Source organism: Desmodus rotundus, chromosome 5 (assembly GCF_022682495.2).
Source record: "Desmodus rotundus isolate HL8 chromosome 5, HLdesRot8A.1, whole genome shotgun sequence".
Classification (NCBI taxonomy): domain Eukaryota; kingdom Metazoa; phylum Chordata; class Mammalia; order Chiroptera; family Phyllostomidae; genus Desmodus; species Desmodus rotundus.
Window position 1 is genome coordinate 74,057,597 of NC_071391.1, and position 18,923 is coordinate 74,076,519.

Sequence of the window (18,923 nt, forward strand, 5' to 3'; positions counted from 1 at the left end):
GTTCTCTTTATCTCCATTAGTTTGAATTAATTCAGATGCTTTCAAGCAGAAGGCATGCTGAGATTTAAGCAACTCAAGCTGTGGGGAATGGAATGGGAGGGAGAATTAGTCATGAATCAGCTTCTCCCATCCAGATAGTAGTTCATCACTGATGGAAAGGCACTGGATACATAATCTTGTCCCCCACCCCTCCCATGGAATTATCTAAGAGGGTGGTACAGACAGGAATTTAGCAGGGTGTTAGTGTAGAGGTGAAGTATGGTCACACCACTGAACTAACATGTTGGCAGCAAAGCTGAGAGCTACGTTACATGTTGGGTGTTGCTGCAGCTCTGTGTTAATAGGAACTCATTCCTGAAACACTGGATTCTAGATAGGAATCTTACAAAATTTTTCCAGGCCTTACCTAAATGTAGTACTAACAGTTGTGTTAAGTATTTTACTTTATTCAGGATTTGATTTATTAATGGCTGAGACTAGCACTATAGGGTTAGGACATCAGGAACTTTAACTCTTAGGGACCATGAAAGGTAGGCATTGAGATGTTCTATGATTCAGATTAAAACATTTAGTAGCTATTGAAACAGGGTTTTTTTTGTTTGTTTTTTGTTTTCTTAATGTTGTTTTAAAGCATGGGAAGTTAAATCAGAAGCTTGGAACTTTTAGAGTCTTAGCCATTTTATCATTCATGCCATTTGTATCTTTTAGCATTCTGAGTCAAACTCAAATGTGTTTTAAAAAATCTTGTTAAGTTCTTAGAGAAAAATAAAAGTAATCATCAATGAATAATGTCATTGCAAAGTCAGAGTTAAACTGCTTTATTACCTCTGGAAATGTTTCCTATAACTCTGTGAACTTTCAGGTAGAATTTAAATTGACTTAGAATAAAAGACACAATATTAAAAACAGTCTACAAAAGTCAGAATTGCATAATTACTGGACTGGGGGAATGACAGTTGTAATAGGAAATATACTAGGGGATGCAGGCTTAAGAGAGTTGCAGGATTTGAACCTGAAACTCACTACTGGGCTCTTAAAAATGGTGTGGACCCTTGAACAATTGGGGATTAGGAGTGCCGATTTACCTTGCAGTACAAATGACTTTTGACTCCCCCAAAACCGATGTGCAGTTGTCCCTCAGTTATCTGTGTATGATTGGTTCTAGAACAAGTCCTCATTCCGCCCCCTTACCCCCTGCCCCCACCCCAACTGCAAATACCAAAATTCAAGGATGCTCAAGTCCTTTATATAAAGTGACAGAGAAACACTATTTTTGATCCATGGTTGGTTGAATCCCCTGAAGCAAAACCCAGGGACATGGAGTGCCAATAGTATACAGGGTGGGACAAGGAGATTAACAGCTGTGAGTATGTGAAACAGAGTTTATTCTTGTATTATTATTTATTAATTTATATATTATTATCCACACAAATGATTGTAAACCTACTTTTGCCTGACCCTGTGTTCATTGAAAACATTCACATATTAGTGAACCAGCTCAGTTCAAACCCATGTTTCAAGGGTCCACTATAGTTTATTAATTTATCAAAATGAAGAATTCTAGTTTATTAGCAGTTAATGCTAAGAAAACTTTATGTCAAAGCTTTCCCATAAGGGGATTAAAATACATAACTCTTCATATGAGTGTCTGGTATAGGTTTTTACGTAGTGCTAATTCAGTTCTTTAAGGGTATTTTTGTAAGGACAGGAGGATGTAGTCTCCGGTCTGTGAAGGAGGCAGCATGTTAAAGTAGAAAGAATTTGACAGACCTGGGTTCAAATCCTGCCTTTTCCAGTTATTCTCTGAGTGATTCTTTTTGACACTTAGTTCAGAGACTATAATAATACTGACATGCCAAGTCATTTTGATGGTTAAATCATAAAGTGTTTGCAGAGCACCATTAACGGCCATTATATTATAGATAACTAATACTATTAGTGCCTGTGCAGATATCTCAATGGTAACGTGACTTGACAATTAGCCAAGACTGTATCTTGACTATCATTTCTGTTAGCCTCTCACAGAAGTTTTATAGCATACTATTAGAAATTGAGATGATTGATTTGCATTTAAAATATCAAAATTCAGGAGTTGCTTAAAAGGAATTATGTATCAGTATTAGTATAGTGTTGGCAAGTGAACATTTTCATTTGAAAATAATTAAAGAGCAAAGTCTTTTCACAAAGAGAATGAATGCTTCACCATATATCTGATTAAAGAAGTTGGTGAGTTTTGTATCTACTACAAAGAATGGTAGATAACTTTGCCCTTGAAAGAGTTACTAATTGACTTTCACTTCGATAAAGGAAATCTGATATGATATTTATGCAGTGTTTTAAGCTAAAACAAGACAGCAGGTTAGCTGGCTATATTAAATTATTAGATGCATGTATAGATAAGAAATGAGTTAATATGATAAATAGAAGCATTTGATGATACTCATCTGGATGCTGAAGTGTGTGTGTGTCAGAAAAATACTCTGTCCAAAAGTAGTTGTTGAATAGATGTAGTGTCTTTAAATGATGATGGATTATATTTAGTTTAAAGGAGGGTATTGGTTTACCTTGTTCATGTAATAACTGTATGAAACTATTTTTTATATGTTTTCAAAAACTGGTGTTTAATGTATAGTTTGCTTTATTAGTAATCTTGCTATATCGGTACTATTAAAGAAAGCCTCTGAAGGAATGTGAACATTTCATTTTTTATATAAATGTAAAGCTATCAATATTGATCTATAGCTAGTTTCCTTGTATGGGTATTAGATGGAAAGATGTAACAAATCTTAATTTAAGATGAAATTGGAATTTGAAATGGTAGACTTCAGTAATGTACTGAGAGATTGTTTGGAATACCAGCAGATTGCTTCTTTATTAAACAGACTGTGTCATACTCTGATATCTTTGCATCCTACTGTGTTTGAAAAGAAGCCATTTACGAGGAGAGTTGGGAAGAAAGTACCAAGTGCCTTATGTTACAGTAAGCTTGTTGGATTCTAGGACCCACCGAATAGGCCAATAGGAGAGTAATATGAGATGAGTTCTGAGAAGTTAGGCCGGGCTGCATCACACAATGCTTATTCTATGACTGTATTTCTCTATTCATATTTGAGGGGCCAGAAAGACATTCAGGTATGGAGATGCAATATACAATTGAAAATTTGGGAAAAAGGTGTCATTTCATATGTTTATGAAATACTTCTAAGTAAGTCAGCTTTAAAAATATTTTTTCTTTTAATTCAATAGATACTATGCTTGGCAGAGCAGATTAAATTTACTGAAGATGTAGAAAATGCCATACAAGATCATAGTCTTCATCAGATTGAAACACAGCTGGTGAAAAAGTTAGAGCACTACACTGACATTGATACAAGTGCCGAGGATTTGGACGACACTGGTAGGAAAAAATGTTCTGTTTTCTGCCTACTTTTCAGTTATTTGAACACTTTTTGGATTCTATGTTAAATCATTTATTTTCTTTTTGGCTAGCTAACAATTTTTGATGTTACTTTAGGAGTTACAATATACATATTTAACTTTTATATTGTACTTAAATGAAATGTAGAAACCTTACCATCATATAGGTTTATCTTCCCCTTTTTGTCTTGTAGTTGTGTTATATATTACATCTCTATATATTGAAAACTCCATGAGGTTATATTATATTTTTTGCTTTTAACCATCAAACATTTTTAAAGGACTCAAGACAAAAATAGTCTATTATATTTACCTAGATGCTTACTATTTCTTTTGCCCTTCCGTCATCCCGATGTACCAAGTTTCCTTCTGGTATTATTTTTGCTTTTCTTTGAAGAACTTCCTTTAACATTTCTTTTAGAGCAGGATTGTTTTGCTGTCTATGAATTTTCATTAATTTCCATTAATTTCCTTCATCTGAGAATGTCTTTATTCCTTTCACTATTCTTATGTGACTCGAGATTTTTTTTTTTTTTTTTTGATTCTTTGCATATTGAATGATTTTGGATTGAATCCTGGACATTGTTAGCATTCTGTTATGAGAGTCTGGGTCTTGTTTGAATCCTCTGGAGAATGTTGATATTTTTCATTTAGCAATTGATCATGTTGGGTTCAGGCCACAAATTACCAGCGAGCCTTCTGTGGCTTGTGGTTGCACTGTGGGTTCTGTTTTCAGTCTACAATGTTGTGCAGATCTGTGCCACATGTGCACCATCTAGTGGCCAATTCTCAAAGTCTTTGGTTTGATGTGGAGGATGAGATTTGCATAGCTTGGAGGTGAGCCTGAGTTCATAAGCAAGTTTATAGGATCATTTTTCCAGTCTCCTTTCTGCTCCCGTTTTGGTCCTCTGGCCAGAAAGCTGAGGTTTCAAATACTGTATACTCTCCTGCACATTTTCTCCTACACTTTCCGTGACTGTAACCATGTCCTTGGCAAAGTGATAGGGGAACACAGAAAGAAAAAGAGCAATGGGGGTTTGTCCTAGTCTCTTCAGATCATAGCTCCTCTGGTTTTAGAAGAGTGTTCCTTTCCCTCAGAGTTTAAGGCACCCGTGGGTCTCAACTGCTATCACTGTAGCTACCTAGAGACTCCTTCTCCTGTAGCTCTCCCTGTCTGCAGTGATCTGGGTTTTTGGATGAATTGCATCCAAGACTAGGGGTGCCAGACAAAAAGAAAAAATAAGTAAAAAGATAAATTCTTTGCTTTTTTGGTGGCACTTCTGTCATCTTCCCTAACTTTTCTAATACTTTTTACTTTTCAGAGTCCTAAATAGTAGTTCAATGCATGTTGTCTATGTTTTTCACACCTGCCTTCAGAAGGAAAGAAGGCTGGTGTGTGCTCACTCCCTTGCATAAGGAACCAGAACCTCTCTCCTGTTGAATGTTGATGCTTTAGTTTTTTACATTACAGAACTGGTGTTTATTACTGGTAGATTTGATATGGATTGACTTGCGTGATTTATATTACTATACCATTCATATATATAATGAAATTACCATTTAAATCACCTATGAAATCACCTGCATACAGATACAATAAAGTGTGTAAGTCCCAGTCTAACATGTTTTCCAATTATATTTATTTGCATATAGAATCTGGGATTCTGGAACTTAAACTTAAAGCACTAATCCTTGACATTATTCATAATATTGATGTGGTGAAACAGTTGAACCAAGTCCAAGTTTATAGTACTGAAGACTGGGCTTGGAAAAAACAAGTCAGATTCTATATGAAAAGTGATCACACATGTTATGTTCAAATGGTGGATACTGAACTTCAGTATACTTATGAGTATCAGGTATGACTTTTGCATAAATGTTTTGTTTCCTGTTAGAAATTATTCACTTTAAAAGAAATTTGTCATTAGATGAAAGACTTATTTTAGTTGTAATTTTCAAGAATTTTTTTTGTTACTGTCTTCTTTCTGTTTCATCATAATTAAAAAAGATGTTTTTTCAGAAAGTACAATAATGGCAATATTGTACTGAATTCTCTAAATGTACCTTTATTTAGAGTAGCATTTATATAGAATTTGAAATATATCTTTAATTTAAATAAAATCGAATATAGGCATCCTCAGTGGAAGCAATTTGGTTTGTGCCTCCTTATACAAGGCCAACATTCGTACAATTGTAAATATGCTGCAGTGTGTTTGCTGAATGTTTTCATGTTTTGTAAGATAAAACAGTCTTTGAACAAATAATGTAACTCATGTAACCTATTCTCAAAAAAATCAATCCGTATCCTTTCTGCCATTTTTTTATGAATGAATCATCAGAAAATTTTGGTAATTATGTTAATAAGCATATGTCAGGAGAGTTGCCAGATGGTGGCTCTTTCAGAAAGGAAATGTATTTTGACACCCAATCTGTCTACTTAAATTAAGGAAAAGCTCTATAAACTGCAGCTGGAATTGGGATCTATTTTCCCTAAAATTTAGTAGAAAATTTGAAAATTATATAATAAGTGAAAATCATTAATTTCATAAGAAACTTTTCAAATTATTTAAACTTTGAGGTCTCCAATGTAATTCTGATTTGTGAAGATCATAGAATTTAAGAAAGTAATTTACATGAATTTTAAAATACAAAACAAATTGTCTTTTTGTGTTTGATTATTATATACTATATTTTTGGATTTGTTTGCCTTAGAAGTATATCTTTGTGCCATTGTCAAAATCTCAAGGGACTGTTTGGAAAACCTAATAATGTATTAATTGAGAAAGAATAAATACATGCTTGAAAAATAACTAGATTTAGCCCGGCATCATGCTGATATGCCATAGTTGCAGGTTTGATTCTAGGCAGAGCACATACAATACAGCTGATGACTACATGAATAAGTGGAGCAGCAAATTGATGTTTTTCTCTCTCTTTCACTCTCCCTTCTTCCCTCCCTCCCCACTTCTTTACTTTCTCAAATTCATATTAAAAAATAAGTTTAATTTCAGTTTGTGCTTTAGAAAGTTTCTTTCATTAAAAATATTTTAGATATTTTTAATTGAAAAGCTTAATTTTTATGTTGCCTTTTTATCTTTTTAATTAGAATCTCAAACAGAACATGCATATTCAAAATTTATATTTCATTTTTGTAGGGTAATGCTCCCAAGTTGGTTTATACTCCACTGACAGACAAGTGCTACCTAACTCTCACTCAGGCTATGAAGATGGGACTTGGAGGAAATCCTTATGGACCAGCTGGAACTGGAAAAACTGAATCAGTCAAGGCTTTAGGGGGACTTCTTGGAAGACAAGTTTTAGTTTTTAATTGTGATGAGGTAGAACAACTAATTATCCAACTGTGTAACAGTGTGCTAGTTACATGTTTGGATGGGTTTTTATGTATTTATATATGAAATACTCTTTTAAAATCACTCTGCTTTTAAATCACTTGAAAAGAGAATTTGTTTTGTTTGAAAAGCAGAATGAAGAAAGGTTGCCATATAGTCCCAAAGCTATTTTAAAGAGAATTATTGCAGAGTAGGAATGAAGATTTATGTTAGTGTTTAGAAAAATGTTTTTAGTAAGGAGAATAGTAAATAGAAAAGGAAAATTTTAAAATTTATTTTTAAAACATTTTGAGTAGGATTTGTATTTTGACTTAAAGAATAACTAAAGCAAAATTGTATTTGTTTATTTCTGTGTACTTTTCAAAATACTTTCACATGAATTATTTTATTTCTTGAAACCACCCTGAGTTTGAAAAGAGTAGCTATTTAATCTCTGCTTTAAAAAGAGCAAAAGAGGGATAGGTGGGTGAGATGATTACCTTATCACTACATGATGTAAAGTATTAAATTATTACAGATTTCAATTATTGTTTAGTGAATATAATTCTTATTGTTATTTTTAAGGGCATTGATGTGAAGTCAATGGGACGAATATTTGTTGGTTTGGTCAAGTGTGGGGCCTGGGGTTGTTTTGATGAATTCAATAGACTGGAAGAATCTGTACTGTCAGCAGTTTCTATGCAAATCCAGACAATTCAAGATGCTTTGAAGAATCATAGAACTGTGTGTGAACTGCTTGGCAAGGAGGTATAGAAATATGTTTGAAATTTAAAGAATTAAAATATTTTGTAAGATTTTACATTGTTCATACTCAGGCAGTATAATATTGTATCGTTATTTCTCCTGGCAGCCCTGTTTCTAACCTGTGACCAGTGTGTTACGTCTTTTTACCTGTGTATTGTCTCTGAGGTTTCTCCCCGTTTTTTGGTCTTAATCTACCTCTCCAAACTATATTGAATAATTCAGTTACAATATGTGCTAATGTTTACTGAGCATTACTCTGTGATGGCGCTGTGCTTAGTGCTTTAGTGCATTGTCTCATTTAGTACTCCCCACAGTCCTTTGAGGTAGGTTCTGTTGCGGTAATGTTGAACACACTGAACGTTAAAAGAACTGTAAAATTGTCCTCTTATCCACAGTAACATTTTCACAATACAAGTTTTTCTGGGTGGGCCAAAATGTAAGACCAGTGGTAAATTATTAACATGTTATTTACCTCATGCTTAAGCTCTTGAGAAACTATTAAGTTTTTACCCCTCTGTCATCAAAATTTATTTTCTTCCACATTCAGTTTTTCATTCCTCTCACTAAAAAAGAGTGATTCTTATTCCCACCCAGTGCTAACCTTCCCGCCTAGGTTTTAGAATCTGCTTCCCAGGAACCCTCTCTTAGTTAACCCCCTCTGCCACAGTTTCCATCTTCCTTCCTTTACCAATTCCTCCTTAACTTTTAAACAAAATCAAATTCTTTCTTTCTTAATAACATATTATACATAATACTGTTATACAGGTTCTGGCAGAAGTAATGCCTACTTGAGTGTGGTTAGTAGGGTAATAATATGGGTGTAATAATTTACAGTTTTAATTGGAACATTTCACCTAAAATTCCATACGGTGTGCTTGAGGATGATATTGTTATGTTATAGAATTACATGCTTATGATTTTGGAATAAAAGATTTTGTAATAAAAAAGGGGCATTATTTGTGCTGGACCCTGTATAATATAATTAAAACATAAGGAAACCTTCCCTTAATTTATCTTTTCTTCTAACCACTGCTCTTTCTCTTTCCTTCCCTTTATACTGTAGCCAGGTGTTCATACTCTAGATATTTCTTCTGCCTAATTGCCCATTAATAGTTTACACATTCTAATTTAGCTTCTATTCTTCGTGCTTTTTTGAAATGCTCCTACTAGGTACTCTTACAATATTCTGCTCTTCCCTTCATAGCATTTATCACACTAAGATTTCCTCTTTGTCTTACTCAGTAGACTATAAGCTTTAAAGAGGCATAAACTATTATTGACTTTCATCCAAAGCTGTGTTGTCTCTGTGTACTTAGCAAACTGCATAAGACAAGGAAGGGTTTCAGTAAACATATGTTGCTTGAATAGGCATTCAAAGTAGTTACCATTTCTTAAACTTTCAGCCTCAAAAAACTAATTATAGAAAACCTGTACAAAGCAGTGTTGTTCCTAAGGAGTTTATTATATGTTGAATAAGGAGATGGTAAGCACATTAGTTGTACTTTTTTGCTAAGGTATCAGGTTTATGTGTAGATACACGGCACAATAAAATTTCTATTGGTAATGGTTTATGGTTTTAAATATTTGATGTCTGTATTTTAATTAACATTTCAGGTAGAAATAAATTCTAATTCTGGAATTTTTATCACTATGAACCCTGCTGGAAAAGGTTATGGAGGAAGACAAAAACTGCCTGATAATCTTAAACAGCTTTTCAGGCCAGTAGCCATGTCTCATCCAGACAATGAGCTTATTGCGGAAGTTATTCTATATTCCGAAGGCTTTAAAGATGCTAAAGTATTGGGCAGAAAATTGGTAGCTATCTTTAATTTATCTAGGTGAGTTTTCTTCTTTTAAATATTTTTATATTTTGTGGTTTCAATGATTGATTATGGTTATTAGTGACTATTTTTCACATTTGTCCAATTTACCTATTCAGTGATTTTCATATTGGTGTTGCCTTTATATAAGGTGTTTATAGGAAAGACTTTAGTTTGAATAATAAAAGAATCTGGGCCAGAACTACCTGTTTTTCATAAATACTATAAATCTGATCTCATTTTTTTTTCTGCAAAAAAATTTTTTGATGTGCTCCAGCTAAACACTTACTGATCTAATTTACAAGCTGACCACTAGAAACTAACTGCTCTTTGGAGAGAATCCTTTACAGTTTTTCTTACATCTTATTTTTGGTAGTAGGGGTTGACTTCTAGTTTATTTGAGCAAATGATATGGACAATTAGTCTGTACCATTTAAAAGATGGTACTATAATTTCAGTACTGGAATATCAGTACTCACTTCTATTTGTCCGTAGTTACATTCTGTATTTCTTTAGATATAACGATAAAAGAATTTTCGATAACTACTTGAAACTTTATGTTTTGATCTGATTTTCATGTTTTTACTTAAGGGAGCTTTTGACACCTCAGCAGCATTATGACTGGGGTTTGAGAGCTTTGAAGACAGTTCTGAGAGGAAGTGGAAATCTTCTTAGGCAACTGAAGAAAACTGGCATTAAACATAAAGGTATGGTTCCTTATTCCAAATATCATCTTATTTGTAAAAGTAAACTTTAATTTAGAATAGTTGTAGATCTGTAGAAAAATTATAAATATAGTATGTAGTGTTTTTGAATATCCTGTTCCCGAATTTTCCTGTTGTTAACATCTTACATGAACATGGTACATTTTTCACAACTAATGAAGCAATATTGATTTATTATTTTTTAACTGAAGTTCTTTATTAGGATCTTCCCTAGTTTTTTGCCTACTGTTTTATCCCGATTTTAAGATGTGCATTAAATACTAAAAAGTTGTGATATATAGAGGAGTAGTCTAGTCTGCTTGTTCTCAGTCTTCAGTGCACTGGAATCGCCTGGAGGCTTGCTAAAGCTGAATTTGTTGGACTCCATCCTCAAACTTCTGATTCAGTAGGCATTAGAGCCTAAGAATTTTGGAGTAGAGCCTAAGAATTTTTTTAGTTTTAAAACGACAACAGAAACCTTAGAAACACGTGAATTTTCCCTTGCAAAGAGATAGTATACCAAACAAAATAACCCTTTAAAAAAACTTAAGAATATAAAAAATACATTTTTAAAAGTATTTTTATTGATTTTTAAGACTGAGAAGAAGTGAGGTGGAGAGAGAGAGAAAGAGAGGGGTGGGGAAAGAGAAAGAGAAAGATTTGTTGTTTCACTTATTTTATATATTCAGTGGTTGATTCCTGTATGTGCCCTGACTGGGTATTGGACTTACAACCTTGTCTTATGGGAATGGCGCTCTAACCAACTGAACTACCCAGCCAGGGAAAAATACTTTTTAACAAATAATCATTTTAGATGTACAGTAAAGTTGCGAAGATAACATTTCCATTGTTTTATCTTATTTACTAGGGTACATTTGTCAAAATGAAGGAATTGACATTGTTACATTATTATTAACTTAACTATTAGACTTCATATGATGGGTTTTTTTAAATTTTTAAAAATATATCTTATTGGTTACCCTATTACAGTTGTCCCATTTTTTCCTTCCTTTTATTCCCCTCCACCCTGTATCCCCTCTCCCACCATCATTTCCCCACCTTAGTTCATGTCCATGGGTTATACATATAAGTTCTTTGGCTTCTCCATTTCCCATACTGTTGTTAACTTCCCTCTGTCTATTCTGTAACTAACATTTATGCTACTTATCCCCTATACTGCTTCCCCCATTCTCCCTCCTCCCCCTCCCCACTGAAAGCCCTCCATGTGATCTCTATTTCTGTGAATAGTTCCTGTTCTTGTTGTTTGCTTAGTTTGTTTTCATTTTTTGTTATTTTAGGTTTGGTTGTTGATAGTTATGAGTTTGTTGTGATTTTACTATTTGTATTTTTGATCTTCTTTTTCTTAGATAAGTTCCTTTAACATTTTATATAATACAGGCTTGGTGATGATGAACTCCTTTAACTTGACCTTATCCGGGAAGCACTGTATCTGCCCTCCCATTCTAAATGATAGCTTTGCTGGATAGAATAATCTTGGATGTAGGTCCTTGCCTTTCATGACTTTGAATACTTCTGTCCAGCCCCTTCTTGCCTGTAAGGTTTCTTTTGAGAAATCAGCTGATAGTCTTATGGGAACCCCTTTGTAGGTAACTGTCTCCTTTTCTCTTGCTGCTTTTAAGATTCTTTCCCTATCTTTAATCTTGGGTAATGTAATTATGATGCACATTGGTGTGTGCTTCCTTGGGTCCAACTTCTTTGGGACTCTCTGAGCTTCCTGTACTTCCTAGAAGTCTATTTGCTTTGCCAGATTAGGGAAGTTCTCCTTCATTGTTTGTTCAAATAAGTTTTGAATTTTTTGTTCTTCCTCTTCTCCTTCTGGCATGTCTGTGACTCAGATGTTGGAATGTTTAAAGTTGTCCTGGAGGTTCCTAAGCCTGTTCATTTTTTAATTCTTGTTTCTTCATTCTGTTCTGGTTGAATGCTTATTTCTTCCTTCTGGTCCAAGCCATTGGTGTGAGTCCTGGTTTCCTTCCTGTCATTGTTGGTTCCCTGTGCATTTTCCTTTATTTCACTTTGCATAGCCTTCACTCTTCATCTATTTTGTGACCATAGTCAGCCAAAATACATAGTCAGTATTTTGAACTCTGGATCTGATAGGTTGGCTATCCCTTCATCACTTAGTTGTATTTTTTTTCTGGAGCTTTGAACTGTTCTTTTATTTGGGCCATATTTTTTTTTTGGCTCAGCTCCCCTCTTACGTGGTAAGGGGCAGAGCCTTAGGTATTCACCAGGGCGGGACAACCCACTTCACTGTGTTGTGGTGCTGTATGTGGGGGAGGGGTCCGAGAGGGAACAATGCCCCTTGCTCAGCTCTTCGCTGGCTTTCGGTCATTTCCTCCAATACCCACAAGCAAATTGGGCCCTTCTGGTGCTGATTCCTGGGTCAGTGGTTTTGTGTACGTTCTAGGAGCCTGTGGGTCTCTCCAAACAAACCCCCTTGAGACTGGGAGTTCTCCTGACACCTAAACCCCCACAGGTTTTTTTGTTCAGTAGTTTTGAGGTTTTGTTTCCCCATGCTGGAACCCTGGTTTGTGTGGTCTGTCTTGCTCCCCAGTTGTTCCTCCTGTTTTATCTGCATGCAAATGTGGGACTGCCCACTCTTCCAGCTGTTGCCTTGCCCAGCTGCCATATTGCCGTGAGTCCTCTCCACCCAGCTGCCTGTATCCGCCCCTCCTGCCTGTCTGAATGAATATTTCTTCTTTAATTCCTTAGTTGTTAGACTTCCATGCAGTTTGATTTTCTGGCAGTTCTGGTTATTTTTTGTTTTTAAATTTGTTGTTGTCCTTCTTTTGGTTGTATGAGGAGGCACAGTATGTCTATGTATGCCTCCCTCTTGGCCGGAAATCTCTGATGTTTTATTATTATGATCCTTTCTGTTCCAGGATTGAATCTAGGGTGCCCCATTTTATTTAGTGGTTATATCTCCTTACTCTCCTCTGCTTAGTGACAGTTTCTCAGTCTGTTTTTGTTTTTAAGACACTTATGACACAATCTTCAAGAGTGCTAGTCAGATATCATATAGACTCTTTCTCAATCTGTTTTGTTTCTCTCATGATTAGACTGAGTTACGAATACCTGGAAATAATACCATAGAGGTGGAGCACCCTTCTCATCACATCGTATCAGTGGCTACATAATAACCACATACTATTACTGGTGATGTTCACCTTCATCACTTATCTTAGGGTTTGTCAGGATTTTCTACTATCAAGTTATTGTTTCCACCCTTTCTTATTCTATGTGTTGGAAAGTAGTTACTAAATCTAGTTTATCTTCAAAGTGAGGTGGCAAGGATTTGCTCCACTTCCTGGTGAGGGGATATTATAAGAAACCATTCAGTACTGAAGATTTGTCTCTTCTCCCCCATATATGTATTTATTAAATAATTTATTTAGCCCTGGCTGGTGTGGCTCAGTGGATTGAGTGTAGGCCTGCAAACCGAAAGGTCACTGGTTCAATTCCCAGTCAGAGCTCATAGCTGGGTGTGGGCCAGGTCCCCAGAAGTGGGTGTGCGAGAAGCAACCACACATTGATATTTCTCTCCCTCATTCTCCCTCCCTTGCCCTCTCTAAAAATAAACAAATAAAATCTTTAAAAACTCATTTATTTAGATCATTATGGATTCAGGTATATTTTATTTTCCTCTACCACTTTTTTCCATTTATATAATAAATGATTCCTCCCACCCATAGATCTATGCCTTCATGAAAGGCTGAGTATTCAGGTTTTTCATGTTACTATTAAAAACTAAGCTGAAACACTATGAAAATAGGACAGCATAGGAAAAAAAGGACTACCTGAAATTACCACAACACGGGTAGAGCTAGAGGGTATTGTGCTGAATTGATGAGTCACACAGAGAAAGACAGATGCCATATGATTTCATTTATAGGTAGAACCTAAAAAAACCAAAATGACAAACAGATTAGAAACAGGCTCATAGGCAGGGAGATTTTGATGGTTTCCAGATGGGAAGGGGTTTAGGAGAATACGTGAAAGGGTGAAGGGATTAAGAAGTACAAATTAGTAGTTACAGAACAGCCATGGGTATGTAAAGTACAGTATAGAGAATATAGTCAATAATACTGTAAGAACTGTGTATGGTGTCATATGGGTAGTAGATTTATCAGTGATCACTTCATCAGTTATATAAATGTCTAATTACTTGGTTATAGACCTGAAACTACTATAATATCTTATGTCAAGTGTAATTGAAAAATAAAAATAAAAAGTAAGTTAAAACACTGAAAATAAGATAACATGGAAGAAAGGACTACGTGGAATTACTTATTTGGACTCGTAAATGATCAAAGTATACGTCTTTAAAAAGGAAGCTACTTTAGTTCTGTTATTAGGTGAGCATATGCCAGGGCAGTATAGTTATTTGGTTAAGTAACTAAATTACTATTTCTCAGTTGTCTGTCTCTGATGATTTTTAAGAAATATTGAAACTATACCCATAATAAATAAAGATGGCTAATTTGTGAGTTCAGTACTTAAAATAAACTCTAGTACAGCCAAGTCTCATTATATATACTTGAACATAGAAATATTAAAACAGTGAAAAATACCAGGCTAAAAATAGTTTCTTGCCTTTATGTATATGACTTATCAATCAACAGCTAATATCCTTAAAAAATAAAAATATGGCAATCATGAGTATTTACATTTGGTTTAAAAATAGCTTTATGAGCCTGTTTTGAGCAAAGCTCCTAACAGATTTTTGCTCCATTTGTTAGTTTTTAGTCATAGTCTGGAAGCAATACTGGTATATTTGGGGAGATACTTGAATCTGGAATTAGTTTGTTTGGGTTTAAATTCCAGCTATATAAAATAATACTGTTGTGCTCTTTCAGGTAAGTCATTAAAACCCTTAGAGATTTAATGTTCTTATATGTAAAATTAGACTAATAATAGTAATAATTTCTTACTTTACACAGTTATAAAGTTCACATCAAAATAATAAAGTACTAAGCAAATATAAATGATAATAATCTTTATTATTAAAGTCTGAGCATAGCTGTGATTCAAATTTTATGAAAAAGAGTTCATGACTCTACTTTGGGGTACTAATTTTTCAGCAGTCAAAAGATAATAAAGTAAACTTGTTAATTCACATGATAGCATAGGTCTTTAAATGTTACTAAATTGTGTGCCTTATTTAGTTACTAACAGTGCACATATCAAGACACTTAAATGTTATCTTTATTGTCATTAAATTCATAACTAATAATATTTAAATGAAATTTTTTGTTTAGTTAATGAAAGTCATATTGTGGTACAAGCATTGAGGCTTAATACAATGTCAAAGTTTACATTTGCTGATTGCACTCGGTTTGATGCACTGGTCAAAGATGTGTTTCCTGGAATTGACTTTAAAGAAGTAGAATACGAGGAACTGAGTACTGCATTAAAGCAAGTCTTTGAGGAGGCCAATTATGAAATCATACCCAACCAGGTAACTCAAGAATGTTTTATAATATATTGATCCTTTCTCCTAGTAAATTCCTTATTACCTGTCTTTATTCTTTATCTTTCAACTTACCTTTTGTCTTTCAACTTAAATTTCACTTGCTCAGGGAAGCCTTCTCTGATTTTAAGTTCAGATTAGGTCACCTTGTTATGTGCTTTTATTACTCTTATTTTATATAATTATTTATTATTTCATTGTACATTTGATTAACATTGAATCTCCCTCACCAGTTGGTAGTCTCCATGAAAGGCAGGATCCATGTCTACTTTTGCTCACCATTTTATTCTAGTGCCTTTTACAGAGCCTGGCATAGAATAGACCCATTTTATATACACTTTATATATAATTTTAAATATAATTGTCAAAGTGAAACTACTAGTGAAACTTTGACAATAATCTTAGTTCTTTTTAGTAGGTCTTTTTACATGGCACAAGTGCGGGTTCAAAATGAACACTTTCTTCTGTGTTTTTTTGTTTGAAGGAGACGATATAAATTAATGAACAATTGAATAAAATAATGAATATGTTGTATTTGATGAATGAGTGAGTGAAGAACATAATAAACATGTTATATTGTCAAATAACAGAAAACATACTGTTTTCTTTTAAGGAACTGTTGGATTTAAAGATCACATTGTAAATGTGTTTAGATTCATTTAGGTATATATATAATTTTTTTATTTAAGGCTTTTCTTCCACTGAAGAAATCAAAGGGTTAATTTATATGTTTGGGATAGAGTAGCTGTTATAGAATGAGAGCAGAACTGTGTATGATTGATACTATGAATCATATGTGAACGTGTTCCTTTTCTACTAGATCACGAAGGCTTTAGAACTGTATGAGCAATTACGCCAGAGGATGGGAGTTGTTATTGTCGGTCCAAGTGGTGCTGGAAAATCAACTCTTTGGAGAATGTTAAGGGCAGCACTTTTAAAAATTGGCAAAGTGGTCAAACAGTATACCATGAATCCCAAAGCTATGCCAAGACATCAGTTATTAGGCCATATTGACATGGATACCAGGGAGTGGTCTGATGGTGTTTTGACAAATAGTGCTCGCCAAGTAGTACGAGAACCTCAAGGTTGGTCTTTGTTGTCTGATTCATTGCTGTCCTTACTGGTAGAGGATGATAGATCTTGTCTATAATGTTATTTTACCACGTCTTACACGTGACCGAGAACTGTGTTTTAATGATGTATGCTGATATTTTACTTTGCGGGGGCTGGAGAGATGCTATCATTTTGACCTATACTCTATCAACTTTTATTATAATATTAACTCAGAGTAATCTGGGTGTATTGAAATTCACAACTAGATTAATTTACTGAGGAAATATAAAATTTTTGACTGCTGAGTTGATACATAATGCCTCATAAATAAGCAAGATGACAAATTTTTATTTAGGGTTAAAATTGGTATTTGTGCAAACACTTTTTAACTCATCAGTTTGAATGCAGTGTGTTAAATAACTTTGAAAATCTAAGTCATAAAACAGTAGACTTCAAGGTCTAAGTTTTTTGGGTTGGTGTTTAAGAGAGTTTTTGGCCGGAATCAGAGAAGTCTCCCTACTTTTTGTTAGGTCATAATTTAATTATTGTTGTTTTTCTAAGCCAGAGAGTGAAAGAACTCTAACACATTGAAAAGTCTTTTCAGTGTAGTCAATAATGTTACACTAAGTAGAAACCAGATACTACCTGTACTCGTTTCTCACACTTTTATTGGTGATATTTTTCTCTTTGAATTGTTTCAAAGATTCAAGTACAACTTGAAACCACTCTCATTTTAATAGATATGGATAAAAACGGTTTGTCTTATGGAAAGAGTTGTATATACAATTTATTGCCTACTTCTTTTTATATATCAAATACACTAGGCAGTGGCGAATTTTTTAAATTTCTCATGTAGGGCACTAAAGAGCGGGTTCTCAGTATTTTCTAAAAGTGGTATTATATACCAAGCATTCATATATTCTTAAGACATGGTGCAAGACAAAGGTCTGAAGGATATCTCACAAGGTTGTGGGAATAGAAATACTTAAGTCTTGCACACTATGTTTTCTTTAGTGAGATTTCAGTTCTATATGTTCATAGATAAATAGAGCATTGGTATGTAACTGAATCTTTGGCCAGCTAAGCCAGGATAGTCCAGGGGTTCTCCAGCACATTTGTAGTACAGATTTACATGAAAAATTTCAACTTGTTGAACTTTTTTGTTCTTTATATTTAGCTTCAGTCATATAAAATAATGTTTATGGAAATCACTTCTAAAGAATAAGAAAATTAGTTTATTCCTTATTTTTAATTATCATCACTTCTTATATGTTTATTCTGTCTTATATGGTTTGAAAATAGATGTGAGCTCATGGATAATCTGTGATGGTGATATTGATCCTGAATGGATAGAATCTCTGAATTCGGTTCTGGATGATAATAGACTACTTACTATGCCCAGTGGAGAAAGGATTCAGTTTGGCCCAAATGTTAACTTTGTATTTGAAACTCATGATTTAAGTTGTGCCTCACCAGCTACAATATCTAGAATGGGAATGATCTTCCTTAGGTAAAACATAAAAGCATTTGCATATATTATGTTAGAATATTTTTCAGTTATTATTTTGGTTTCATAGCTAAGTGAAATATGTGTTGTATAAATAATGTATAATTTATTTTTCTCATTTTATTAACATTTTTTGTTAGGTTTCAACTCATTCAGGGAATTCCTGGATTAGTGCAATTGAATTATTTCTGTGGTATAGTTGTATCACAATTACTAAATGATTATTTTTGTTTGCTTAAGTGAAACAGCAAGTATTTAATTTGTTTCCTTCTTTTTTCTGTTACTTTTATTTAAATATAATGGTTGAGCTCAGAGAAATGAACATACTAGTTATGAGGTAGAAGCTAATAATTTAAACCTGTGTTAATATTTTAGTCAGAGTATGTCAGATTTATAGAATTTGAGGACTAACCTAAGTTTAAATGATTTTAAGATCAAACAAATTGGAAGGCTCTTAATATTTTCTTTTTTCTTCATCATATCTGGAAGAGAGTTACAGAGCAAAAATAAATTTACTGAGCTAATTTTAGATGTGTACAGTAGTCACATATCAAAACATGGACATTAGAGCCAGTTTTATTTCCTGATGAGTAATTAGAAAATTTTCTTTTACTTTTTGAATATATGTTTACAATTTGATATTTATCAACTTATATAAAGTGCTCCCTGCTTTTAGGGCCATTTAAAGCCATTTTAGCTGTATAACACATGATATTGTTATTAAGTTGGCTCAAATTTATTTTTTTGAAAATTATTTCATTGCTTAATTCTTTGATAGTATTGTAGAAAACATATTAAACTTGTCATGAACTCTAATTAACATACTGATATTTTATT

General features: G+C 33.8%; 1 protein-coding gene across 3 annotated transcripts in view; it reads left to right on the forward strand.

The window, feature by feature from the left end:
• DYNC2H1 (dynein cytoplasmic 2 heavy chain 1) overlaps positions 1–18,923 on the forward strand; it is a 320,982-nt gene that overhangs the window by 52,459 nt on the left and 249,600 nt on the right. For all 3 annotated transcript variants that reach the window (XM_045204038.2, XM_053924343.1, XM_053924344.1), the window contains exons 31-39: positions 3,247–3,397; positions 5,071–5,276; positions 6,573–6,755; positions 7,332–7,514; positions 9,126–9,349; positions 9,923–10,038; positions 15,315–15,514; positions 16,347–16,611; positions 17,882–18,089. In XM_045204038.2, coding sequence (XP_045059973.2) covers positions 3,247–3,397; positions 5,071–5,276; positions 6,573–6,755; positions 7,332–7,514; positions 9,126–9,349; positions 9,923–10,038; positions 15,315–15,514; positions 16,347–16,611; positions 17,882–18,089 — 1,736 coding nt within the window. The remainder of the gene's footprint in view (positions 1–3,246; positions 3,398–5,070; positions 5,277–6,572; positions 6,756–7,331; positions 7,515–9,125; positions 9,350–9,922; positions 10,039–15,314; positions 15,515–16,346; positions 16,612–17,881; positions 18,090–18,923) is intronic.